Raw genomic sequence first — 26,984 nt, forward strand, 5'->3', positions numbered from 1 at the left:
AACATGCAAATGTCAACACGCACAAGGATTTACAGTTGAGTGTGAATGTGTGGATATGAAAAAAAAATGTACTTACAGTATATTGTATTAGATTTTCGAGGTTAAAATATCTTGCAGTGAGAGAACAATCCCAAAACATAAGTCAAACAGTGAAACAAGTCTTAATCTGCAGTCAAACAGATGCATTCTGATAAGAAATGTAAGTTTTTTTAGTTTTATTTCTTTAAACCATTGCTTTTTGTGCTTTCAGTCAGCATGTGTGTGTCTACCAGGCCACTCTAGAAATGGAAAGACATGTTCTCCTATCAATTTATGTAAAAAGGTAAAGAACACACCCTTCAATCCATTATAGATTTTGCTTTGATAATGTTATTAATAATTTGTCTTTGTATAAATTATATAATTGTGAATTATTTTCTTATGAACACAATATGTTACAATGTTTACAATGTTTGACAAGCTTTATTTTTGTCTTATTATTTAGAAGATATGTACAACGAGTGCATTATTCTGTATGTGATGTATATTTTGTCTGTATTAAACATACTATATAAAGGGCATTACAAGACTTTTGATTCAGCAGAATAACAGAACAAAGTAAAAACTCACTTTATTTCTCTATATAATCCACTGCTACACTAATGCACTTATCCAAGTGTTCCACTAGCGCTTGGATGCCATCAAGATAAAACGTTTTCTCAGTACGCTGGAGCCCTGATTTGACTTCCTATTTAATGATGAACGTCTGAAACGCTGGTCCCTTTAATGGATAGATAAATAAATAAAAACAGTGTTTTATTAAATGTCCTTTTATTTAGTTACATAGTGAAGCAGTGTAAGGATATGTTTGTGGATGGAAACGTCAAAGCACCTACTGTATGTAAGAGGAACATCTGTCTGTGGGAACTGTACACACAATCATATACTGTACAATGAAAAGTACTGTATATGATTGTGTGTACAGTTCCCACAGACAGATGTTCCTCTTCCACAACAAATTATCTGACAATTTTCAAGGACCACTCGCTGAATGTTCACAGGAATGCCTGCAGCGGGCTCCAAGACACCTTCAATTTATGAAAAAAAAAAATCCCGGTTTGACTTGAATGCCCCCCATATTACATGGGATTTACATTGTGGCTAAGGAGGTGGTTGGAAGAATGAACCCCAATATTAGTATAATTTATTATTCGTGGGTTGACCCAATGTGACTGAGTGTGTTCATCTGATACTTGGCAGAAAAATGGAGGATGCCACTACCATGCCAAGTGCGTAATGGTCGGCCCGGGAGAGAGGAACTGCTCTTGCGAAAAAGATTACATTGGAGATGGGATTAAATGCAAAGGCAAACTTATAGAGGTTAGCACACTTAGAACTATTATCTCACATACTATTCGAATATCTCTCATACTACAGTATTTGATGCACTTTTATTATGTACACCTACATTTTGCTTACATGCACATTTTTCCATTAAATCATTGTAGGCGTACTGTTACTCACTACTGTATATCACATTTAATATTAATTACACTGATAGAAAGGGAATGAAAGGCTGAAAACAGCAAGAAATATCCAACACATATACCAACAAAGTATTATTATGTATGTATTGTATATTATAAGTGAACGTAGCAAAATGGTCAAGTACATATACAGTGTGAAAACTAGGTGAATACATATAGTGTCCACTTTGATATGTGCAATTTGTGTTTAAACTTAAAACTTTGTCACATGTTGATTTCAGGAGATTCGAATAAGAGGTCTGACTGACTTCTACTTAAAGTTGCTAGTAAGTATGTGTATATTTATTTGGCTGCACAGTGGCTTAGTGGTTAGCACTGTCGCCTTGCACCTCCAGGTCCTGGGTTCGATTCCCACGTCAGTGTCTGTGTGTGCATGGAGATTCCCAGTCGGGCTCTGTGCACATGGAGTCTTTTTGTGCTTAGTGGGTTTCCTCAGAATACTCTGGTTTCCTTCCGTAGTCCAAGAACATGCAGATTAGGATAATTGACGTTCCCAAATTGTGAATGTCGACTGCAGGTCCTACCATAGTCCTACAAATGGGAATAAATACAATGGTTGCCATTGGCCTCCACAGTCCCTAGTTGGACTACAGAGGTTCCTAGATGGATGGAGATGGATAAGGAGCATTGATGGGGAAATTTGCTGAGCCTGTCTTCCTTAGGTCTTTAGTCTGGAAAGTATTCTGTTCTGTAATATGTTCGATTCTTGTCTAATAAATAGAATCTGTAATTTTTTTTTGTTCTGACTGTGTATAAGTGTGACATAAATAAAAAAATAAAATAAACAAAATTTAGAAAATAACTTAGAAAACACATATTGACCCGTACCATATATTTATGATATTTATGCTAATGAGCTGAGATATCTTGCTATAAAACACATTTTAATTTTTTTTTCAGGAAGCTGATATACAGTATCTTAAAAGCCGAGGTCCATTCACTGTTTTTGTCCCTAATAAAAATGCTTTTAACAAACTGGTAAGTTCTGTTGTTTGATTAAGTTTTTCTAGATTGATTTACTATAGAAATCTATTTTATTTACTTAAGAGTTATAATTATAACAAATATATACAAATAATAGTGTAGCCATGAGACAAATGTGCCTTATAATTATGGCTAAATATATTGGAATTAAGTAATCAAGCATTGGTAAGCGTTTCATAAAGCCATGCAAATGATTAGTTTGTATATTCATGAGAGGTTTTCTCTACTCCTTATTTCCGTAAAGCGGTAAAGGTTCACTTGCATTACAATTATTATACAACAATGTATTATTGTTTCTGATTGGTCAATTTATTTGATGAAGGTCCCATATTTTACTCTCTCAATGCTACAACCTTTTATACCTCAGACTTCCTTTATTTCACTCTTCCTAATTAGCCGATTGGATGTATATGTAAAAGAGCTACTGCCGAGCCACGCCCCAATCGAGAACAGCAGAGATGTGTATCAAGCACGGGAAGAGGTCTCCTCTTATATAAGGTCACGTTAGGGGAAAAATCTAATTGATATGTTTAAACGCTGGCCAATATAAAATGGAAAAATGACTAAAAGCACAAAATTATTTTTTCCCATCTTTTTTTTTTTTTTAGATTCCACTGAACGCCTAAAAATTAATATGTCACCTTTAAATTTACAACCAGCAGGTCTATCAGGTCTGATCACAAGTTTATAATACTGGCTTTGTTATAATACTTTATCATTTCTATAGCAAACCTAAATTTAAAAAGACAGTGAATGCAAATATATTTTTTACAATTAATTTGCTATGTAAGGAAGGTAAAGGAATGGAAAATGTTATTTTACAGTACTCCTAGTCTTATATGTTACATTGGTTCTTTATTTTTTGTCTAATTTTAACTAAATTGCAAAGATAGACATGAATTTACATTTACATTTAGGCATTTGGCAGACGCTCTTATCCAGAGCGACTTACATTTTTATCTCATTACACATCTGAGCAGTTGAGGATTAAGGGCCTCGCTCAAGGGCCCAACAGTGGCAACTTGGTGGTTGTGGGGTTTGAACCTGGGATCTTCCAAACCGTAGTCCAATGCCTTAACCACTGAGCTACCCTCTGCCTATGAATGCTGCTAAGCAATATAATCTCTTTTACGCACAAGTGATAACAGAAACAGGAACAATTTAGCCAACATCCCACCACTATAATAAACAGAAAATTATTATTTTATTTTAAAAGACATGATATGTACATTAAGTGTCAACTTGCTGTGTTTTATAAAAAATAAAACACTTAAGGACATGATGTTATAGGAAAGTAATCATGGTTTGCATTTATTGCTCATCACTTGAGCCCATTAATGATTCCCTTATAACTGTGTGTGCCTTACAGTAGAAAAAAAAAAAAACCTAGATCATTACTGACATTATCGGACTCCCTAACACCTCACCCAATGACAGTGGACTTTCCCCTTTCTATGCTTTCCAGCATTGCTGATTTGTTTCCTTTATTGTTTACTCAGAGATATCTTTTCATTATTACCTTTTTGTTTTAGAATCAACGGATGATTAATCGCAGGAAAAATGCTGTGATCTTGATGTACCATATAGTTCAGTGCCGGAGCCTCCTCCCAGAAGACCTGCAGCAACCTCGCAACCTCACCACGCTCACCGGTGAAACCCTCACTGTTTCATATTCAGAGGTAACCAGTCTGACCACAACATAAAAGCTCTTACAAGACAAAACCTGAGATCTCAAATAAATCTTTGTTCCTAGGGTAAGATTCAGTTAAATAACAACGCCACAGTGGTGTACAGTGATCAAGAAAGTAGCAACGGGATTTTCTACGAAATCGACACTGTTCTGTTTCCACCCAGTTATCAGACGATAAAAGACACGGATAAAGCAGATGTAAGTGCTCACATTGTATTGTTCAACTGTTCCTTATAGTCTATAATTAATTTTACTAATATGAATTAATTGTTCCAAATGTCTCTAATGCAATAATGCACTCATCCCAGTGCTTCACTGGTGCGTGGATAACGTCAAGGTAGTCAAGGTATTCATAGACATACTGTACAGCCTCCTTCAAAATTTCTGCACCATTCAAATGTTTTACTGCAGCTAAGTCTCATTAAAGTACTGTGCTTGAAGTCTTCTGTAAATCGGTTTTATGCCTTCAATTGCAAGAAATTGCACTTACATTTTGAATATTCATATTCATTCATATTTCCCTACTTATTTGCCAGTAAATAACTTACAGTAAGCTTCATGTCATCCTCCTTTCTTGACAGTCTCTTAAAGATGTAGCAGATCAACACGGGTTTAAGACTTTCTACAAACTGCTGGAAGTAAGTACAAGGATTTCCTCTTCTGGTATTTATCTCATCACAGTTCCAGCGCCTATCATACAGTACTGTTATTTATGTAAACATGTAATGTTAATAAAACATGTTCAGTAAAGACATTTGTGACTTGGCTTGTTGTAGGATACAGATGTGATTAAACAGATCCAGGACCCTCTCCATGAGCCGGTCACATTGTTCCTGCCGACAGACTCCACCATGGCGGCTTTACCGCAAGCACAAAAAGACTTTCTTTATGGCTTGCATAACCGAGCTCAACTTATCGAGTATCTACAGTATCACATCCTCCGAGACAAAAAGGTGAGAGAGAATGTTTTCCGTGTTGTCCAAATCTCACACAATTCAGGGATTTAATTTGCTGAAGAGTTTCTGAAGAGCAGCCATTTCCCACAGTGCTAGAGAAAAAGAAGCATGAAGTATGATTGGTTGAAAGAAAATAATTTTGTATGTGTCTCTTTTAGTTGAACTTCATAGAGGACGCACAATTTAATTCGTTTAAGACTCTTCAAGGCTCCGATATTTCTGTAAACTGCGTTGGAGAAAGCCACATCGTAAGTGACCAAATAAACAAAACTAACTTGCAAAGGGCGTTCAAGTCATACCAGGACTTTTAATTGTGCAGAATGACAGAAAACAGTTATGAAAGTAAAAACTATTTTTATTTCTCTGTATGATCCCCTGCTACACTAGTGCAGTTATTCTACCTATTTAGTGCCTACCTAGCGTTTTACTAGAAAAAGTTTTTTTTTTTTTTTAATATGCTGGAGCTGGACTGCCTGCTTCACATCTGAAATGCTGGCCTCCCAGGAACTCCTTTAATGGCCCAAATATGTGGAAATGGCTTGGAGCGAGTTCAGTCTGTAAAGGGGATATGGCATTAACTCCCAGCCGAGTTTCTCTAATGTTTAATTAGTATTCGTCAGTGATTGTGTGTACAGTTCACACTGTCAGATGTGTCTCTTCTGTAAGTTGGCGATGAGTTCATTGTTGATTTTCAAGAATCAGGCGTTCCACTAGGCGGCACGCTGGTGTAGTGGTTAGCACTGTCGCCTTGGGTCCAGGCTCGATTCCCGTCTCTGTGTGCATGAAGTTTGCATGTTCTCCCTGTGCTTGGTGCGTTTCCTCCGGGTACTCCGGTTTCCTCCCACAGTCCAAAGATATGCAGGTTAGATTGTTTGGCGTTCCCAAATTGCCCCTAGTGTGTGAATGAGTGTGTGTATGTATGTGTGCCCTGCGATGGATGGGCACCCTGTCCAGGGTGTAACCTGCCTCGTGCCCTAAGTCTCCTGGCATGACCCTGAATACAGGATAAAGTGGTATAGAAGATGAGTGAGTGAGTGAGTGAGTGAGGCGTTCCACAAGCTGAATGTTTACGGGAGTGACTGCAGTGGGCTCCGAGCCACTTTAGCTAGGCAGTGGATTCGTCATTCACGGAAATACGGCCTACTTAAATTTATACGTTTGTATTATTTAAATGTTGTACTGTGGCTATGAGTCTCATTACCGTACTACAGTATGTCTGAAGTCTGTAAATGTCAATCGGTTTTTCGCTTTTATCTCGAAACGTCCCGGTTTGACTTGAACGCCCCTTGCACAACACATAACTTACAACTCGAATAGGGACTACATGAATAGAGACCTGTACAGCAGACAAGCCACATAAACAGATTACGAACAGTTTGTTATTTTTTAAGGTTACCTGTTATGATGTGGAGGGTGAAAAGAACTACCTTGTTTTACCATTCCAGAACATTAAATGTAATTATACGCAGTTAAAAAGCACAGCATGTCTTTTTTTTTCCTTCTAGTTATTCAATTGGTAAATTGCTCTAGGAGAGGAATAAAACAGGAATGTTTTTCTTAGTTTGAAAAAAACAAGCCAGAAATCAGTGTACAGATGACTTTATATAAAATTGTCCTGCGCTACTTTAAACCTCAGAGTTCAGAGATCTTCGTGTTTATGCTGTATAATGTTATCATGTTCTCCCATTCCTTCAGGGGGCGCTCTATGTCAACAATAAGAATTGTCTAATTGTAAAGAGGAATTTAGATTTCAAAGAAGGCCTTGTTTATGGTATCGACTGTTTGTTAACACCGCCCAGCCTGGGAGGACGCTGTGATCAGAAGGACGTCGTGGACCTAACTGTAAGTGTCTTGTGGTAGTAAATATTTTCAGCTACATTAATTAAGGATCCTAATAAAGATTTTCTAAGAAAAGAAACAGGGGGGGAAAAAATAACTAATTAAGAAATAAATGTCACATTTTGTTTTAGCCCATGCAAACTGAAAATTGAGCCTGATTGGTGTCGGGTGATAAAATGGAAAAAGAGTGTTATTATTTTAGTTCACTCTCCTCCTATAACCAGTCAAGGAATAAATATGTGTTTAAATATTACAACTTGATATCTGACTCGACAACATTTACAGTAAATATTTTTTTTTTATCTTTTAATTCTTGAAATGTAATATCTTAGTATTTCATTTTTACCTTAAACACAAAGAGGAATGTGAGGAATGTCCTTCTAAACTTTCAGTGTAAAAGGACAATTCTCCTGCCAAAAATCTATCTAATAATCAGATTTACCAAGCTCAAAGATTTTAAATAGGAACCTTCATTATCTATTTGAAGTTAAAAATTAAAAGTCTAAAGTGTCATTTACTTGTATGATAATGTCCAGAGAATGGGTGTAAAAAAAAAACTTTTTGATTTCCTAGTCCATGTGGCTTGGGAATGTGTACAACTAAACATTTCAGAATACACTGTGATGCCGTATGCTGAAAATGTTATAATTAAAATGTCCTAAACTTACATGATATTTATAAATAATAAAGGAGTATGTTGGTTAAATACTGTTTAGATCATTACTAATGAGCATGGTAGTTTGACGAGTCAAATCATTTTACTGCCCTAATTAATAAATCTTTTACACAAGGAAAAGTTTCAATACTGTACATCTGCTTTATAGAGTGCAGTTACTGGTCTTAGCTTTCTAGGCTTCTACAGTACATTATAAATAGCATCCATTTTAACATTGGTTAATAACATTTGTACAGCAATACATTTTGTTTCTTTTACTTTTTTTCTTGTTTCCAGATGCCCTGCAAAAAGTGTTCTTCAATGAGTCCATTATTAAATGGACTCCGTGATTGCCCCCCAATAGCCAAACTGAAGGTACGATTTAATTCTATTGGTCTACTTAACTTGTGTGAATATCATTGTTTCGTTGTTCTCTTAAATATGCAGTTTAAAGATAAAGAGGTTTGTTCTGATTTCAATAAGTACACTATTTCCCTTGCTACATATGAGGATTTATATTACTGCCACATAAACTGTTCAGCCAACTCATCTATACTGGAATCTACAAGACTTTTAGAGATATGAATATCTAAATAAGGGAGAAAATAATGAATGCATTTCCAGACTGTACTGTAAATTACACAAGGTGGAAAGTATTTCCCTGATATACAGTAAAGTGTATATATATATATATATATATATATATATATATATATATATATATATAGATAGATATAGATATAGATATAGATATATATATAGATATATACAGATACTACCTGTGTAATGTCCATTTGTAACCATAACAACTGTCCCCGGGATCTTATAGCTTTGCAACTTTCTTGTAGTAAACATCCCATAATCACAGCCACTGATTGTCTTTACTTTTCTACACCTTCATACTGTAATGATTTATAATCTTTTTATCCAGTTTCACTCAGAAGTGGATAGCTTCATTTTAAGTTCAGTTTTGTTTCTCCATTTTGTCTCTGTATACAGGAGACTCTAAAGACATCAAGGATTAAAATCTACATTTCTATTCTCTGTCTATTGTTAAAAGCGCTCTACAAATGAAATTGAAAAATGAGCACAAATTGAACGAGCGTCTAAACTTGTGATTTGTACTTGCATCAGTTTACCGCCCATTTATTTAAAAAATCTGATTTATATACAGACTACAAAGCCGTGTGACCTTCCAAGCATGCTCTTGTCTGTAAACACTGGATGTCAGGCTGTCTGTTCCGTAGTCATATGGAAACCCAAGTGCTGCACAGGATACTATGGCAGGGACTGTCTTGGTAAGCGGTACATTACAGACGTACAAAAAAAAATTGCTTTTGTAAGCCTTTTAACATTTGCAATAGTAAGATATTAAGATATTAAAACCTTTTCTCCAGCCTGTCCTGGAGGGCCTGGATCTCCATGCAGTAACCATGGGCAGTGTGATGAGGGTCATTTAGGAAACGGCACCTGCACGTGTAATACAGGGTTTCAGGGTGTGGCCTGTGAACTGTGCACTGAAGGCCACTTTGGACCCGACTGCAAAGGTGTGTTTTTCTAATATTTCTGAGCACACAGCTTTGTAGATCAAACAAGGGGGGTTCAGGTCAATCTATGACTTTCTCATGAACAAAGATATAAAACTAACTGCCGTTTACAATAATTCGTTCCGGAAGCAGGCTCGTATTCCAAAACACTTGTAAACCAAATTTAATTTTTTCCATAAGAAAATTTGTTAAATGAAAAAATAAGACACTATACGGATACTAACGGAATCACTGCAATCTGACGTTTTACTGTACATAAAAATGGCTTATAAAAAAATAAACAAATCATTTTATTAACATAGACAAGAGATTTGTTTTACAAATGTATCTTCGGATGTGCTTAGATTCACACATCTCCTGTGTTTAGATGTTAATATACTCAATAATTATTTTAAAATAACTTATAGCTAATAACCTACAGTATATTAATTTCTCATAAACAGACTTTTGCACTTCACATTACCTTCTCTCCCATAGCCTGTAACTGCACTGAGCATGGAGCATGTGATGAGGGTCGAGAAGGAACCGGCTCCTGTTTCTGTGAAGAAGGCTGGGCTGGCACACAATGTGAACATAAATTAGGCATGTACTGTAACTATTGCACGTTTGGCAGCATGAGGAAACCCCTCGACATGTTTTTTTATATATACATAAAGGATGGAATGAAAACACTTCCAATACCATTTGATACTCAAGTGTTTATTTTATTTCCAATGCTGTAGCTGATGGTCCTTTGTGTTTACCTGCATGCCACAAGAAGGCTGTGTGTAGCACCAACAACACCTGTGTGTGTAAGCCTTTCTACGAGGGAGATGGGTTCACATGTACAGGTACAGTAAACACTTTACTTCGGTCGAGTTACCCTTCTCACCCTAACAAAGAACAAACCTTCATCCCTATGCCTACGTTACTGTTAACCAACACACCCCACATTTCTACCCATGTCCTTTCACCTTCAGTAATGGACATGTGCCAGGTCTGGAATGGTGGCTGCTCGAAAGATGCCAAATGTAGCCAGAAGGGAGAGAAAGTAAACTGCACATGTCTGAAAGGCTTTTCAGGAGATGGGTATGTCTGTGTGCCAGAGGACATCTGTGTCAAAGACGAAAACGGAGGCTGCCATGAGCATGCCATCTGCACCATGACTGGACCCGTGAGCTGACATTCCTTCTGTTTTATGCTTGTAAAGTGCTGTTTACAGTAGATACATCATGGTACTTGCATTTTATAGGATATTTTACATGTAGGCAGTATGTTAGTTTAGTGGTTAGCAGTCTCTGTAGTTTGCTTTGTTTAAATCTTTCCACCGGTCTGTGTACATGGAGTTCGCATGTTCTCACTGTGCTTGGTGGGTTGCCTCTGGAGAAATGTAGTGTAGGCTGAATGGCATTTCCAAATCGCCGGTAGTGAATGGGTTCACACGGCCTTCAGGGTATACTCCAATTATCGCTAACACGTACCAGTTACTGGTTGCACATGTTATAATTAGCCAAAACTTTAGTAGTTTGCTACAGTAGCAACTTTGGCCAATAGTTTGCAAACTATAATAGCCTAAATCTAAACCTTTTGCTAGTACATGGTTTTAATTACATGATATAATGAGTTATATTATGCTTTCTAGAAAAAACATACTTATTTTTTCTAAAAAAGCAACTAAATAACTGAGTACTTCAATGGCGAACCTAACGCGTTAGATTACTCGTTACATCAAAAAAGTAATCCAAGTACTCTAACGCGTTACACCCAACATTGATGAACAATGCTCTTTTCTCATGGGTGTAAGACATCCAGCTTAATATTGATTTGTTTTTTTATCAACAGGCGAAAAGAACATGTGCATGTAAAACTAACTATATTGGAGATGGGTTTACATGTGAGCTGAAGGTGCTTCCAGTGAACCGATGTATGTTGGATAACGGCCAATGTCATTTAGATGCGCAGTGCACAGACCTGCACTATGAGGGTGGGTGTTTTCACTGTTGATCTACAACACGTTCAGCATAATGACCAAAAATGATAATGTGCACATAAAGCTTGAAAAGGTCAACAGAGAATAACAAAAAAATTTTTTTTGCAAAATCAATTATACTCAACTGTATATTTATGCCCAAATTAATATTTTTAAAAGCTGCTCTTGGGCTTCTTATTTTCAGATAAAACTGTTGGTGTCTTTCACTACCGTTCTCCACTTGGGGTGTACAAGCTAAACTACACAGAGGCTCAGGAGGCCTGTATACAGGCAGGAGGCGTCATTGCTACCTATACACAGCTCTCCTATGCACAGCAGGTATGTACAGTATAACTGCAGGTAAACAGCATATGCTTTGCTCTGCATTGAGGTGTGTGATCCTGATTGTATGTTCTGTAGGCTGGATATAGCATGTGTTCTGCTGGATGGCTCGCACAGAACCGGGTAGCTTATCCCATGAGCTTCTCCAATCCTAACTGTGGATTTGGCCATGTAGGAATAGTGGACTATGGCACTCAGACAGATCTAAGTAAGACCTGGGACACATTCTGTTACAGAGTAAAAGGTAGGTTTACATGGTTTAAATAGACTAAATGTTTCATTACACCCTAACTTTAGTACACCTTAAAGAAAGTGTTTACTACGCATTTGGATAGAATTCATTTCAATAATTCATACAAGATATGAGCAGCTGACTCAGACACATACTTGCATCATAAGTTTATAATGTGGGGATGGGGCTTCTGCAATGTTATTTTGGACATGGGGATAACACTAGGCCTTGGAAATGTGGGTACTGGGATTACAGTGTGGGCATTACCAAGCAGGGACTCTAACACTTGATGGCCGTTGTAATATAGTTGTAAAGTAATTGCAATGCCTTTTATGGTCAGAATAACATGTTTTTGAAAGTTGGAATGACTTTGATAAAATAATGTTGGGAAAATATTAAGTAAATGACCTCAACACATGGTTGCGAACGAAACTCAAAACAATAAAATTTTAACTTCCATACATGAGGGGCATTTGAGCCAGTTAAATTACAATCCATTTGGGCAACGTCTGAGCATATCCGTGGTTTCTAGCAGGGTTTAGAATTCTGATCGGACACTGGGACAAACTCAGCAGATACTCAAACAAAGCATGTGTATCTCATCATTTTGTTATAATGTTACACATGATAATGTAACATTACTTCTCTGTTTCATTATCATTCTGAAATTACTGGTGTTTCGCACAGTGTCCAAACTGCATCCGCTTTCATAGAACGGATCTCAGGTGCCCTTTTGGCTGTTTTACATTTTAATATTTAAAAAAATTGCTGTTGTCCAATATGTTTTTGCGGTGGTCTTTGAAATGTATACAAATTTACTAGCATCAATAGCATGTGCATTAGTGGGTTGTTGGTAAGCATTTAGTGGTTTCACCACAGCAACAGGCTCTTGAGTCTCACCCAGGACAAAAATTTGATAGTAAGTCATCTTGCATCTTTATCTCATCATGTAGTCAACATTGCCCTAGACATAATTTCATTCGAATAATTATAACACATTTATTAAAACAACCTAATAAAGGCATGCAGGCTTAGGTCTATTGCAGGGACTATTTTCATTTCAGGAATAAACCCCCTGAAATAAGGCCTTGGGGAAGTGGCTTTTGGGTTTAGACATTTCTCATCTGGTCTTCCAGGAATTAGCCTTACTCATAGGGTTTCTAAATGTAGAATGTGGAGGAGATGAGGCTTTTTGATGATATATATCCCCTTTTGAACCAAACTGCACGTCTTTGTGTTTAGATGTAAAGTGTGAGTGTAAGATTGGCTACATCGGTGATGGATACTCTTGCATCGGCAACATCCTGCAGGTTCTCACCACCAAGCCCGACTTTTCCAACTTTCTTTCAGTAAGTTTAACACTGTAGCTCTTCAAAATTCTGCACACTTACTCAAGTCCAAATAAAGACTCATGCACGTACTATACAAAAGGTTTCAATTTTGTTCATTAAGTGCAAACACCAGGTTGCATGTCTAAAAATGAGTACAAGTAGAAGTACCACTTCTCCACAAAGAAACTCATCAGTGGGTTTAGAACATTACCAACAAAAGAAATGAAATCTGTGATCTGTTTCTTCTCCAGCAAATCTTGAATTATTCCAGAGCTGAAGCAAAGGGACAAGAGTTTATAAAGCACCTCAGCAATATAAACACACTGTCCACCTTATTTGTTCCTGATAACAATGGCCTCTATGAAAACCAGGTAATTACTCTTGTAAGTACCACACAGTCATATACTACCTTTTAAATGGAATAACGCATTCTCCCTCTCTCTCTCTCTGCTGAATTAGACACTATCCTACAGAGACTTAGAGTACCACCTGCTTGATGGGAGAGCCCTAATGCTGCAGGACCTCATTAACGTCAGTCATGTTAAATCATATCTCGGACACACCCTGGATGTGAGAGGGGTTCCTCGTCTCCAAAACCCTCAGACAGAGGTAAAAGTGCCTAAAGATACTATTTAAAAATCAGTTGGTCCTGTAACACCACAGCAACGACCTTATTTCCCCGTTCGTCTTTTCCAACCACTCAGCATTCAGCATCACCGGCCTGATCACCTGTTTCTCACTGGTGGATGATTTTTTTATGCTTGAATGATTCAAAGGTCACTGTGTGATTTAACAAGCAAAATAACATTCCTATGAAATTGGTCAGCCAAACCCTGACCAAGTCAAGAGCCAAAAAGCTTTCATAAATCTTTAAGAACTGTTTCTCAAGACTAGATTAAAAAAATAAATAATGCAAAACATAAAGACATGAGGGGTGGCTCATATATATAGTGTATTAATTGTAAAATCTTTCCTGTCCTCAGGCTTCCTCCGGATATGTCAATGCCCGTTACATTGTGGAATCAGATGTTCTTGCATCCAATGGAATAATCCATGTGCTGCAGGGGCCACTGGAAGCTCCGCCCCCTCCACCATCTTCCCTTCCTCAGGCTCATACAGCAGGAATGGGGATCGGTGTTATATTGTTATTAATGCTTGTTGGTGCAGCAGTATACGTGGCTTATCACTTCTACAACCGCCAAACCAAGCCTTTCCAGTTCCACTACTTTAGGGTATGTGTGTGTAAGGTTTTTGAATATGTGTTTTATTTTCACATTATTCATTTTTAATATATTGATATTCTATAAAAAATTATAATATTATTATTATTATTATTATTATTATTAATAATAATAATAATAATAATAATGAATATTAATTAATAAAAATAACAATAACAACAACAACAACAATAATAATAATAATAATAATAATAATAATAAAAACAGTAATAAACAAAGCCAGGAATGAAGAAATGGGAATCAATGTAAAACAATGTATGTCTTATATGTATATACAGCAAGGCAAAAGTTATCAAAAGATATAAAAGATTAATTTAATACTGTACAAGAGAGAAGAAAAAGAAACATAACAGTGCTGTTCAATTTTCATGTCTGATTAGTCAGAAGGTACTGATTAGTTTTCTGTATCAGCATGACCCTGACAGTACTTCTAAATATAATAGGGGTTTGTATGGCAGATTCTTTACATAATTTAAAATGAGAATAATAATATAAATAATAATTTAACAAAGCAAAAGGTTGACTTTATAGAGTAAAGACAGAAAAGAAAATTACTTTTCTTGTAAGAAGAAAATTACTGAACATTTCAGTGTCAGCTCTTTGCAGTATGAAATACAGTGAAACCTCGGATTGCGAGTAATACGGTATCAATTTTGACTTGGAGAACGAATAAGTCTTGGTTTACGGGTACCAAGTATTATGTATCACGCGTGCGCTTCTTGTTTTGATGCCGAGCGTCACGTGATCACATGCTTTTTTCTCTCTTGTGCTGCGGAATTGTGGGTAATCATCTCCCCTGCTGGGTCTTAGTGCTTGTCTCTCACTGGTATAATCAACATCCGTGCAAGCGTGAACTGTTTACTAATACTGTGACCACGTGTGTGTGCGTGTAACATATTTTATTTTGTGTCTGCATGCGTGTGTGTACAGTGTGCATGTAAAGCAAAAGAAAGTCTCATTAGAGTTCCATTTTCTCTCTCCCTCTCTGTATCAGCCTGCAGTTTGTGTGCATGCTTCATTGGACACCATGCCCCTTCACTCACACACTCACACACACACACACACACACACACATCCTCTCGCCTTCACAAACACACCCCTCGTCCCCTTCTCCCTCTCACTATTACAGACACATACATACATACACACACACACACACACACACACACACACACTATGTAGCTTGTAGCATATCTTGAAGCTATGGGTTAGGGATAAATGGGTTGTTTGTTTTTATTTTTGTTAATTGTTTAATTGATCACATTTATTTATTTGTTTGTTTGTTTGTTTGTTTTCTTTATGTTGAAATTTTTAATTTTTAGCAGAATGCAATTCATGGCTAACTACCTGATTTAGTTCTTCATGTTAACCTCTGCATACGGTATATCCATTCAGGAGGATGAAAATGAAGATATAGACTCGCCTGAATCCACAGCATATATCAGTAACCCCATGTATGAGACTACATCTGCCCCTAGTGCCCCGGACCTCCCTGTGGAAGATGTAAGTAAATGAAATAAGATGCAGTAAGACACATTTACTGTATGTCTCTGTAGCTTACTGTGTCAACCTCTAACATTTTGGTAAGACGTAGTGTCTTATAGGCAGTATTAATACCTGACTGTACTTACTGTACACTTGTAGAAGGATGACAAGCACCAGGTAGTTGAAGGAGGTTCGTATGACCTGCTCCAGGAAAGCTGAAAAGACCCCAGTTGATATTTAAAGCTCAGGATCCGTTCTGCCAGCGAGGGCTGCACACTCAGAACCAGCAGGACATGTGGAGAGTGTGGAATGGTGATCTCATGAACTGGATTGGCTGATGATCTATTGTGTGTGTGTTTGTGTGTGTGTGTGTGTGTGTGGTTAAGATCATCTTTTAGCCTGTTTTTATTCTGTTTTATTCTGTTTCATGTGAAGCGAATAAACTAAGATTTACAAAACACAATTTTTTTTTGAGAAAAGACACTCCGTTTGAATTTTAAAGGATCATCATTAAGTATAACTTTATAATTACAGTTATTTAAGCTGTACTGTATATATTGCCACATTCACCCAGCAAAAATGCTGGACCTCAAGAAATGATTTTCGTGCACAAAATACATAATAGGACCAACTGAAATGTCTGAAAAATTGAACGGTTACAAATTAAATAGATGTAGATTTTCAAATGATGTGTGTACTTAAAATTTGATTTATTTATTCATTCATTTATTTACTAAAAATGGTGTCGGCATGAACATAGAATTACCAGTTTTGTTTATTTTAAAAATGACAATTTTAAAAATTATAATACCGCACCCTTTTTAATAAACCTGGTTGGCTCCTGGTGCTATAGGTAACTTAAAGAAAAAGGTTTACATTTAAATTAAAAACTAAACAATAACATTGACTTTCACCAAGTGCTAATCATACCTGGCTTAACTTGACTTATAATATTCTGAAATAATCGGACTGGGCCTTAAACATCATTCCACCACTCGTGTGACACAGGAGCACACCATACTAGAGCTTCTTCCTCAGAAATTTCCAAAAGAATTGGTCCTTGCATTTGATGAAATGTATTTATTTCACAAATTAAAATGAATTGCCACAATTAATGGCACCCAAAAAAAATATGATATGTAAAGCAGACATTGCATTTATTTTTCAACTGGTAAGAGAAACTACTTACCAAAACCGCTTACCAGTTAAAACACTACTCTATCTATTCAAAACCTAAAATAAAAAAATCAAATGCAAAGCATATACTGCACAAGTTCAAATACTACTTATTATGTGTTATTATAAAGTCACATTTGGTTGTTTTTTAAATGGCATTAATTTAGGGATTTACATTATCCTATGAGTTTAGAAACTCCTAGAAAGATCATCCTAATTTTTGATCAATGTGAAAAAAAGGGGGGGAAAGATGCTTAAAAATATGATTATATATGATGTATATAATTCCAAGATCAAATTTCCTCTGATTCTTTTAATACAAAAGCAATTCAGGTGAATGTAGAAAAAGAGAGATGTTGGTGCTCATTGTTGTTGTACTGCTCCATATGTGGCACCACTGCCTCCCACACCTTAACACACAACCATCATCATCTTCATCATCATCATCATCCATATCACCATAATTAGCAAATTTGTTGCAACTAAATTCTGTTGTTAAATCTTGAATTATACCACTGTGCAAAATTGAGATGACGCACCTTTTCCTCTACGAGGAGCTGGTGAGCTGCTTCAATATCAAAGCTCATAACCCGGTCTTTATCCCAGGGCCTGATGGGAAATACACAATGTGCTTAGAACAGATCTCTAACAGATATCTAATTTTTTCCTGAAAAAGTTGGTGTGTGTGCAGCTGTTTATTCCAAGGAAGCCGATGCCACACCTGATAGTCTATTAAAAGCCAAAACCAACTAATTAAACAGGTTGTATCAGGTGTGGTTTTTGTTTGGTTGGGATGAAAACCTGCACAAACCCCATCATATTCCAGAGAAAATTTGCCACCTGTGGCTTAGAGTGGCTGTAGCAAGAAACGACAAGCACATATTATTTACAAGTCAATAACTGTTCATTGCTTTAGTCTGGATTGTGTCTTAGGTTTGGTGATCACCTGACTACAGAGCGCACGAGCTCATAGACCTTCTCCAGAGGTGCCGTGGTCTTTAAAGGTCGGTGGAACTCCAGAGCCTGGCAGGCAGCGAGTAACTCTATGGCAAGGACTGTAGACAGAAATAGAAAGGAAATAAAAGAACAGCTTATCCTTAAAAACATTTTTTTTTTTTGGTTGGCAGTGTTGAGGCTGTACCCTGCTCCACATGCTCGACCACCTTCAGGGCCTTTCTGGCTGCCCAGCCACCCATAGAGACATGGTCCTCTGTAGCTGCACTAGTGGACAGAGAGTCCACAGAGGCCGGGTGACACAGCACCTTGTTCTCTGATACTACAGATAAAAAAATAAATTAAAAAAAAACAGTATTTTCATACTGTAAATCATTTTTATCTGAACACTTGTAATTGTGCGGAGTAGATTTTCACCGAGGGCAGCAGCAGTGCAGTGAACCACCATGAAGCCTGTGTTTAAACCTCCCTCTTTCACCAGGAAGGCTGGGAGATTACTGAGTGAGGGATTACAGAGCCTCTCGATGCGCCGCTCACTAATACTGGCCAGCTCGTGCACTCCTATAGCCAGGAAGTCCAGAGCCTTAGGAAGAGAGCAGATAAGAATTAGGATTTGGTCTATTGTAGTGCTACATCTATTACAATTCAAAATATAATAGTTAACATATTACAAATCACAGGGAACTTATTTTCTAGAAAAGAAAGAGCATGTGACCAAACTCATAGGGATAGAAAGTAATGTAAAACCTAGTGTGGTTTTTACACTGTATATTTATAATAATTTATCATACAAATTGTGTGTTACAAGTGTGTTACAATTCAACCTTTCTACCCGTCACTTAAGTCACTGACAAAGTGACAATGTTTCTTTCCATCCCATCCATATAGGAACCTCTTTAATACAACTGGACACCATGGAGGTAGGGGTGACTATTGTATTCATTCCCATTTTCACAACATACTGTAGGGTTGAACATCCAGTTAACAGTCACGCCAGTTAGCCTAATCTGCATATCTTTGGACTGTTGGAGGAAAATATAGTACCCGGAGAGAACCCACCAAGCATGGGGAAAATACGCAAACTCCATGCACACAGGTGGGATTCGAACCCAGACCCTGGAGGTGCAAAGCCACAATGCTAACATTGTATAAAATACTGTTTAACATTTGCCCATTTCAGACCATTTCAAACTGACCTGAGAGAGCGGACAACTAACACATGATCACCTGAAGCAAAGCATCAGTGGTATAAACATCCTTATTAATGAAAAACCTACATTTTAATCCATTGCAGGGGGTTTTAAGATGATGTATCCAGATAAGGCACAAAAAGGTGATCCAACACAAAAAGTAGTAAAGTTTTCTAAACTTAAACAATGAAATCCATCCAATACTGAATACTAAAAGTCATTAAATATAGTGTACCTTAGCAGGATATTCTCCATGGAAATTTCCTCCTGATATAGTGATCCCTCGCTCTGGGAAAACCAGCTGATGGACAGGGGGTTAAGTACCATTGTAGCATTGAATTATAGAATTTTAAATACAGCATCCCATTTCTGGAGGCTATTTAAAGCATTCAACCACATGTCAGTATCATCATGTACATGACTTAATAAAATGAAGAGCAATAAAATAATCACAGTGTGTTACAGTACATTGCTTATCTACTGTATGAGTTCTCCTGGTTCTTAAAAATATAAGATGATCAAAGAGGATACAGGATTATCCGTGGCACTGTTGAGCTCAGTGTTAAGAATATTCTTTACAAAAGCAACCGTGTCATTGGCTACTCCATGCACCTTTGGAAATGATAGGAAAAGAAGCTTGTCAGTTTATAGGAAAAGATCTAAATATGGATCATTTCTAAATGTTTGCATGCATACCTGAGGGCAGCATCGCAGGGTATATGCATCTTGAACACCTTTATAGGACTTTTCATCTTAAAGGTATAGAAAAACAAAATCTTTTGGTGAGGCTCAAATATTGAAAATCTGAAGCTGATGCCAAAAGATATAGTTTTGTTTTTCCCCTCCAGTCAGCTGTCTTAAATTCAGTGCAAATATAAACCAAATAAGAAAGTTATAAACAAAGGTGAAAGTAGGCTAGTACAGCCCAGTACTGTAACGGTCCACTTGAGGGGAGAAACCTCCCAGATTCTCAAAACCCACATTCAAAACCCGTCACGAAAACACTTTCAGCAAGAAAACACACCTAATAACATTATGTCATCTTAAACAACACTTCGTCCCCTTAATAATTGCTTCTACGTCATTCTGAATCATCAAGGGATCAAAGCTGTCCTCTGTTATGCCAACACATTGACAGGTTCATGATTCACCTCATAACTTTGATCATGTTTAACATGAGCCATAATGTCTAATGCAAGGCTGAATCCCAAGTCCCTCCCTAACTCCTAAACAAGGGCACTACTTGGTGTGTGGTACAAGAGATTCTACACCTGTACTGTAAATCTGCTGTGGCCAAGGATATGTTGCTGGAAAATGTGTCTGGTGTTTTAATAAAAGATATAAAGATGACTGCCTGAGGAGACCAAGGAAATTTCCCCAGGAATTTAGGCTATGGGTTTATGACAAGTCTCTATACTGATCTGTTAACGGCTCTTGGAGAAAGTCGAGACCAGCGTGATGGAGTATAATGTTTTTCATTAGTGAAGTCTAATGTCAAATTGTGTTGTTGTTATTGTTGTTGTTGATGATGATGATGATGATGATGATAATTATATAATTTCTTCTCAACATTGTGATTCCTATTTTTTTTACTTTATGTAAAAAAAATATATAAATTATAATTAATGATACTAAATAATTTAAAAAAATCATTTAATTAGCTAGAGAGATGTTTCAAAAAACCAGAATGTTTAGCTTTTAAACAAAACTGTTTTGTTTTATATCTTCAATTTGGTTATTTGCTACAAAGTAAAAAAAAAAATATTTTTTTACATAAATAACATATTTTCTACATATTTAAACATGTCTAACCTTTGTACCTCTAAAAAAAACTCTTTTGTACAAACAAGGGTCCTTTTAATATCTTGTCATATGCCTGTCAGTGTTGTTGCCCATCAGTTATGTGTATAACAATGCCTAATCAGAGGAGGTATGACTCAGCGTTGTTCTCGCTCTAAGACACAAAGGTCCACTGCAGCCAGGTGGACCATGCTCCCAAATACACCTGACCTGGCACGTAGGGGGTTTGATCATTGCTGAATGAAGTTTTTAACAGCAAGTTGATTTTTCAACTTACAAAACACTTGTGTCTCAGTGTTTGTACCTGTTATTTCTGATGGAAAGATATCAGAATGAAGGAGGGAGCGAAGTCTCTGGGCGACTAAAATCTGACCCGGGTGAGGCCGCACGGCGTGGACATCTGATGCAGGACAAGATGTACAGTTGTAATTTTGTCACTGAAATACAATATTATGCTTCAACATTATGTTCTGAATTTTATCCGGCATAAAACCTGTACGAGGTTGCGTGTGACCAACGACATATACATAGTACTAGCATTAAAAGCATTTAGATATAAGAGGTGCTCTTAAATGCCTTGGGGGTTTTAATTCATATTGTACTTACATTTTGGACACATGCATGTGATGTACAGTATGTATGTTTTTAAAAAAAAGACGTTAGTTGAACTGATCTTTGATGTCCAAATCTTAGGAGTAGAAAATAGATTTTTAAACTGTAGAGCATGGAAGTCAAAAATCTACTTTAGATACTTGAATACTGAAGTAATGACTGTGGTAGTTAATATTTTCACCCTCACCAGTGTCAAAGGCTTTGTTGGTTCCCTTCAGGGTCTCTAAAGTGAGAGCAGCGATGACATCAGCCTGTCGGGTGATCGCTTCTGCTCTCTCTACTGCCTCAGCACCCAGCGATGATATCATCTGAGTCCCGTTAATCAGAGAAAGTCCCTGAAATGTAGTTCCATGCTGTCACTTTCACACCTCAGCCAAACAAAATGAGAAACACAGCATTTCCCAAAAACAAAACTTATCAGTACCTCTTTGGGTTTCAGTGATATTGGGGTCAGACCATGGCCTTCTAGTACCTTTTGAAAAGAGGAGGAACATGTGGTGAAATTAAATTACTGCTATTTCATTTAATGAGATTTTTCGCCATGAGGAAATGCATTGTGGGAATCTCACAGTTGTGGCGTCAGTCCAGCCGGTCTGTGGTGACCACATGCGTCCCTCTCCCATCAGCCCCAGTGCCAGGTGAGCTAGAGGGGCCAGGTCTCCACTTGCCCCCACTGTCCCTTGCTCAGGAACCCAGGAGAGACATGAGGCTACACACACACACACACAAACAAGAAGTTATTTAGTATCAAAGGCAAGTTAAAATGTTAACCTACAGGTATGTAGACCTTTGGTCTTCCCGTGTTGACTGATTTCACTGTCGAGTATAAATATAAAATGAAATAAAAAGCCATTGAAAAAAAAAGACATCTTAAATAATATTTACCATTAAAAGCTGCAACCATTTTATGGAGAGTCTCCAAGGAAATGCCACTATAACCTTTAGCTAAGACATTAATTCTAAGTGCAAGAAGCATCCGGGTTCTCTTTGGACTCAGTGGTGGTCCGACCCCTGCAAATACACACACACACACACAGGTCTCATCAAAGATTAAATTTGCCAACTCTCATTTGAGAAAACCAATGATCAGAATCTCACTACAAGCTTTTCTGAAAGTTGCCAGCTCTGTTAAACTTTGAAAACATCACGTCTGGGACAAGATGTCCAAAAGTGATTAGAGGGATAATGCACCTGGAGACATCTTTCTGCACAATACTTTTTTAAGTAATCTGTTTTTGTTTGGGCAGGATGTTCGCTCAGATGTCCTGCCTCGGTTCTATGTGTCTGTAGCTGTACAGATATCTAGAGGAAGTTCATTCTACCACCTAGGTGCCAGACCAGAAAAGGGTCTATATGCACGTCTTACTCAAACTCTGAGAGATAGTAGGACCAACCGATCAGTGCTGGAGGATTGGCAGGAACAATAGCGATAGTAACTGATGTCTGCTCAATCCAGGCAGGGTTTCTCGAGGATAGGAACAAACCTTGCCTTCTTAAAAGCAGCAGGAGCATGACCAGATGATATGGAATGGTTGATGATAGTTGTGATGAAGGGAAGGAGGTCTTGTGAGATCGCCTGGTGTATTGTGGAAGGGATTGGGTTTAATGAACAGGTGGTGGAATTGTAGGACAAGATTATACAGTATGCTGAATCTCATCATTGGAAAATTCTGATAAGGGATGGAAGGGATGGTCCTAAAGTGCTGCTGTAGGGGTTGGGTTGGGAGCAAAGGTCTGTCTGATTCCTGCTATTTTCCTTTATATATTATGGCAGCAGCCAGAGACAATGGACCAGGACAAGCCGGTGGGTTGAGTAATAAAACCAAGATATTGTGGAGTTTGCCAGGATCATGTACATGTGTCTTTTCCTGTAGAAGTCACGTCACATGAGAATTTGGAGAGAAGAGCACGGTATGAGACAAGGCCTGCATCAAGCTGTGATTTCTTTCATTTTCTCTCTGAAGTTATTAATTCTCTCTTGTTGTTGTGTACGTCCTCGGATAGCCAAGAAGTAGGACAAGAAAAAAGACAGAGGGCATAGGAGGTCTATGGATGAGGAGAGAGAGGAGAGAAAAGTATCAGTGGCAGTCTCTAGTAGTAGAGAGGAAAAGAAGGCTGGGTCTGGGCGGGATAATAGGGTACAGAAATTCTTCGAAGACACAGAGAAAGGGAAGGTTTTTGCAACAACAAAAAAAAAAGGATACCAGAAGGATATAGACAAGGAATTAGTGTGCAAGTGTGTATACTGTATTGGCACTCTGTTCAGTAAATGACTTCCGTTTACACTAAAATAACTTTAGTTTATGAGTTTGTGTGCTGTCATGTGTGTGTGTGTGCGCATTTCATATATATTTGTTTAAGCACTTGGTAGTATACAGTATATGTATGTGGGACTGTTTCATATACAGTACAGTATGTGTATGCAAGTCTCATGTTTGTGTAGATGAGTGAAGTTGGATTTAAGCCCTATACGGCACCTCATACAAATGTTGTTTCATTTAAAAGCATTTACCAGCACTTGTGGAGCGGACAAGGTTTTCCTGCAGCTCCCTGCAAATAACACACACACACAAAATTTTGCAGACTTGGTTAGACAATGAGCAGACTTGGCATTTCAGACCCAGATTCTGTATAATATGTAATATATTCCATGTTAATACCCCACATACTTGAGTTGATCGCTCCCCACAGCAGTCTGTGCAAACTTCCCAAACCCTGTATTAACTCCATAAACGACTGTCCAAATAAAGACATGCCAAATGCAGAAAGAAAGCATTTAAAGCAAGAGATAGCTAACAATTTTAATTTGAGGTTCACTGTGTATGCTATAATTATACAATAATTAAGCAGTTGATTAAACAAAGTTGCTTATGCAATTTAAACCTTCTCTGTCAGTTAATTAAAATAAAATGTCCACTTTTGCATTACTTTAATTACAGCCCTTACAGTTAGCATTCTTTGAATAGCTTTTACATGTCTTCTTTCTGAAAATGTCCAAAAATAAAGTTATGCATAATATTAATGCATAAAGAATTTAAATTCAGTACCTTGTTTTCTAGATATGATCTTGTCAATAACATCATTAGCTCTGATCACACGCTCCTCTGCTTCAGCACTCAGCTAAGAGACAGAAACACATTCACATGTTTAAAGAAAGATCGTTTTTCTTATCCTAACTGGGCTACAATTAATTAACACAGTCATCTGATGCTGCAACATATTTACCTTAATCTTATGAAGGCCTTTTCCCAACACAACCAAATTAGCAGTTGTGAGACTGTTCCCATCTAAAAACATATACTACAAGAAAAGATCATAAGAATAAACAAACTGATGTTAAATATTAGACCTGACTCTAGTGCAGGGGTGGCGATCTTTTGCCAAAGATTGCAATCGCAATTTATTTTTAAAATGTCAAATCATAATTTTTTTTAAATAAAGGGGTATGTATTTAAATGCAACTGTCAAATCTAATTTGACTTTTTATTAACGTATAATTTTTTTAATTATTATAATATTTTTTTACACAACCTCTCGCGCAGTTTAACATAGGTTAGCCAGTTGACTAACATGATTGACGTGAAGTTCGTTAGTAGCCTGTCAATCATCATGGCAGAGTCAGGAAAGCGTACAGCTAAGAGCAAATGCTAAGATGAGTAAAGAACATGTATTGTTTATTTTTTTTGGCTCATTATGGCAAACAGGTTCCCCACCCCAGCTCTAGTTTCTATGTAAAACTCAAGGAACTCCAACCTCATCTTGTGTCTTTGAATGGATTGTTGCACTGCATGTTTTACAGTTAAGGGTAACACTTTACATTGAACTATAATTAGATCAATTATACACTACAGTTATTACTATTATTACAATTATTATTATTAAACAACTACAATTATAATAATAATTATAAGCAGATAAAGGATACGCATCACTGCATGTGTCCCTAAAACATACAGGGGGAGAAAAGGGATATAAACAGACATGTTAATATAATCAACAATATGCAATAACTGTGGATATAAAAGCTTTTTATACTTACATATCTGAGTTATGTTGTTGTGAAGTGAACTGATAATGACACACTGGAAAGACAAATGCAGAGAGGCTCCACACCCATTTATTGGCCCCCTACTTTAATAAATGATAAATAAAATAGCTTTGCTAAACACAAAGAGTTCTTATTAGAGGCGGACTGGGATACAAAAAAAAAAAAAAAAAAAAAAAAGCCTGGGGATGTTCTCCTTGGGTCAGCCCACTTCCAGGCCCACAGTGGGGCAGGTGGGTTCGAGTGGATTGTTTAGGGCAATGGCCACTGGCCATGGCTTTTAGCTGTGTTTCTGCCACCAGCATGTTTCTCCAATTGGAGCAAGATGTTTATGTCTTGGTTTCCTTGCCTTTTTTCCCCTAAATGTTAATTCTCTGGTGCAACTATTTAAGGAAAACACTTTCTGCTGTGTCTGTCAAAACGAAATTCAAAATGTGTGCAGAGCGCCTGACATGGACATGGGCGGGAGACTTTGCGGAGAGAAGTATAGCGAATATCTAATGCACTGCTTTAGGTCCAAGTTAATGTTTTCCAGCACTTTACTTACAACTTGGACAAAGTGCTGTTTCAGCAACAAGTATCTCATGATTAATGTGAGTGTAATATTACAGAATGTATTACAATGAACACTGTGAAGTTTAATTTATAGTAAATTCACTTTGTATTCATTCATTTATTTCTTTTTGGCCATAAAATAAAGACATTTGGGGAAATTGATGAACATTTGTGTTCCTATTTAAGTTTAAGTTTTATAGAGATCTTTTTCTTTTTGCCTTAAAGCCCTTTTCTCACCTAAATAAGTCAAAGTCTGTTTCTCTTTATTGTCTAAAAGTGAACAAATTTTGGGCTCACAGTAACTGTGAAACTGCTCACTTTCCAAAAATAAAGCAATTAGACATAATCACTGTGTTGTATACTGAATTCATGCTAATAGTTAGAATTTTTCAGTATATATGTACATTAAGCCCATACTGTACTTATAGAGGACAACAGCACCCTCTAGTGGAATAATGTAGCATTTTAAAGTAATCCTAGTCATGAGGTTGGGTTTTGTGGGGTGTTTTAAATTACCAGGAAGTTCAAAATTAGCCTTTTATTAATTATAGGGATTTAAGATGTCTTAATGGTGTTTCCGGTTCCTAATCTCAGTAAGTACAGCTCTTACTGTAATTCTGATGTAAAAATCTGGATTCAGATTTGAAATTAGTAGCAAGGAACAATACAATCATATGCTAGATGTGTGCTGAATTCCATAGAGGTTTGCTGTTTTAACACAGATGCCTTCATCACCATCACCAGAACATACTGTTTTAATTATAATTGTTATACATTTACTTGCAAAAGCAATGTTTAACCCTAATATGGCAATCATGTTATAGCAAATACATACGTACATAGAACACTCATATTCATGTTGTAATAACAAGTGCT

General features: G+C 37.1%; 2 protein-coding genes across 2 annotated transcripts in view; one reads left to right on the forward strand and one right to left on the reverse strand.

Moving 5' to 3' along the window:
* stab2 (stabilin 2) overlaps positions 1-16,413 on the forward strand; it is a 36,006-nt gene extending 19,593 nt beyond the window's left edge. The window contains exons 44-68 of the mRNA XM_053508754.1: positions 251-322; positions 1,240-1,359; positions 1,748-1,792; positions 2,427-2,504; positions 4,043-4,189; positions 4,264-4,398; positions 4,782-4,838; positions 4,977-5,153; positions 5,315-5,404; positions 6,852-6,998; positions 7,948-8,025; positions 8,825-8,948; positions 9,048-9,197; positions 9,675-9,779; positions 9,920-10,027; positions 10,157-10,350; positions 11,019-11,160; positions 11,351-11,484; positions 11,566-11,731; positions 12,962-13,068; positions 13,302-13,421; positions 13,510-13,659; positions 14,034-14,282; positions 15,687-15,794; positions 15,936-16,413. Coding sequence (XP_053364729.1) covers positions 251-322; positions 1,240-1,359; positions 1,748-1,792; positions 2,427-2,504; positions 4,043-4,189; positions 4,264-4,398; positions 4,782-4,838; positions 4,977-5,153; positions 5,315-5,404; positions 6,852-6,998; positions 7,948-8,025; positions 8,825-8,948; positions 9,048-9,197; positions 9,675-9,779; positions 9,920-10,027; positions 10,157-10,350; positions 11,019-11,160; positions 11,351-11,484; positions 11,566-11,731; positions 12,962-13,068; positions 13,302-13,421; positions 13,510-13,659; positions 14,034-14,282; positions 15,687-15,794; positions 15,936-15,995 — 3,063 coding nt within the window. The 3' untranslated portion in view covers positions 15,996-16,413. The remainder of the gene's footprint in view (positions 1-250; positions 323-1,239; positions 1,360-1,747; positions 1,793-2,426; positions 2,505-4,042; positions 4,190-4,263; positions 4,399-4,781; positions 4,839-4,976; positions 5,154-5,314; positions 5,405-6,851; positions 6,999-7,947; positions 8,026-8,824; positions 8,949-9,047; positions 9,198-9,674; positions 9,780-9,919; positions 10,028-10,156; positions 10,351-11,018; positions 11,161-11,350; positions 11,485-11,565; positions 11,732-12,961; positions 13,069-13,301; positions 13,422-13,509; positions 13,660-14,033; positions 14,283-15,686; positions 15,795-15,935) is intronic.
* A 316-nt stretch (positions 16,414-16,729) lies between these two features.
* On the reverse strand, positions 16,730-25,445 carry LOC128534218 (histidine ammonia-lyase-like). The gene is made up of 19 exons (XM_053508555.1): positions 25,434-25,445; positions 25,262-25,292; positions 24,734-24,808; positions 24,556-24,628; positions 24,178-24,244; positions 24,021-24,058; positions 22,394-22,519; positions 22,078-22,217; positions 21,933-21,980; positions 21,696-21,843; positions 21,201-21,296; positions 19,793-19,848; positions 19,628-19,708; positions 19,332-19,397; positions 18,324-18,489; positions 18,094-18,228; positions 17,899-18,007; positions 17,492-17,561; positions 16,730-17,362 (listed from the first exon to the last, which is right to left on the reverse strand). Exons 3-19 carry the CDS (start codon positions 24,803-24,805, stop codon positions 17,282-17,284), a joined length of 1,572 nt encoding a protein of 523 aa, XP_053364530.1. The 5' UTR covers positions 24,806-24,808; positions 25,262-25,292; positions 25,434-25,445; the 3' UTR covers positions 16,730-17,281.
* Between the last annotated feature and the right edge of the window lie 1,539 nt (positions 25,446-26,984).

The sequence above is a fragment of the Clarias gariepinus genome, chromosome 12 (assembly GCF_024256425.1).
Source record: "Clarias gariepinus isolate MV-2021 ecotype Netherlands chromosome 12, CGAR_prim_01v2, whole genome shotgun sequence".
Taxonomy (NCBI): Eukaryota; Metazoa; Chordata; class Actinopteri; order Siluriformes; family Clariidae; genus Clarias; species Clarias gariepinus.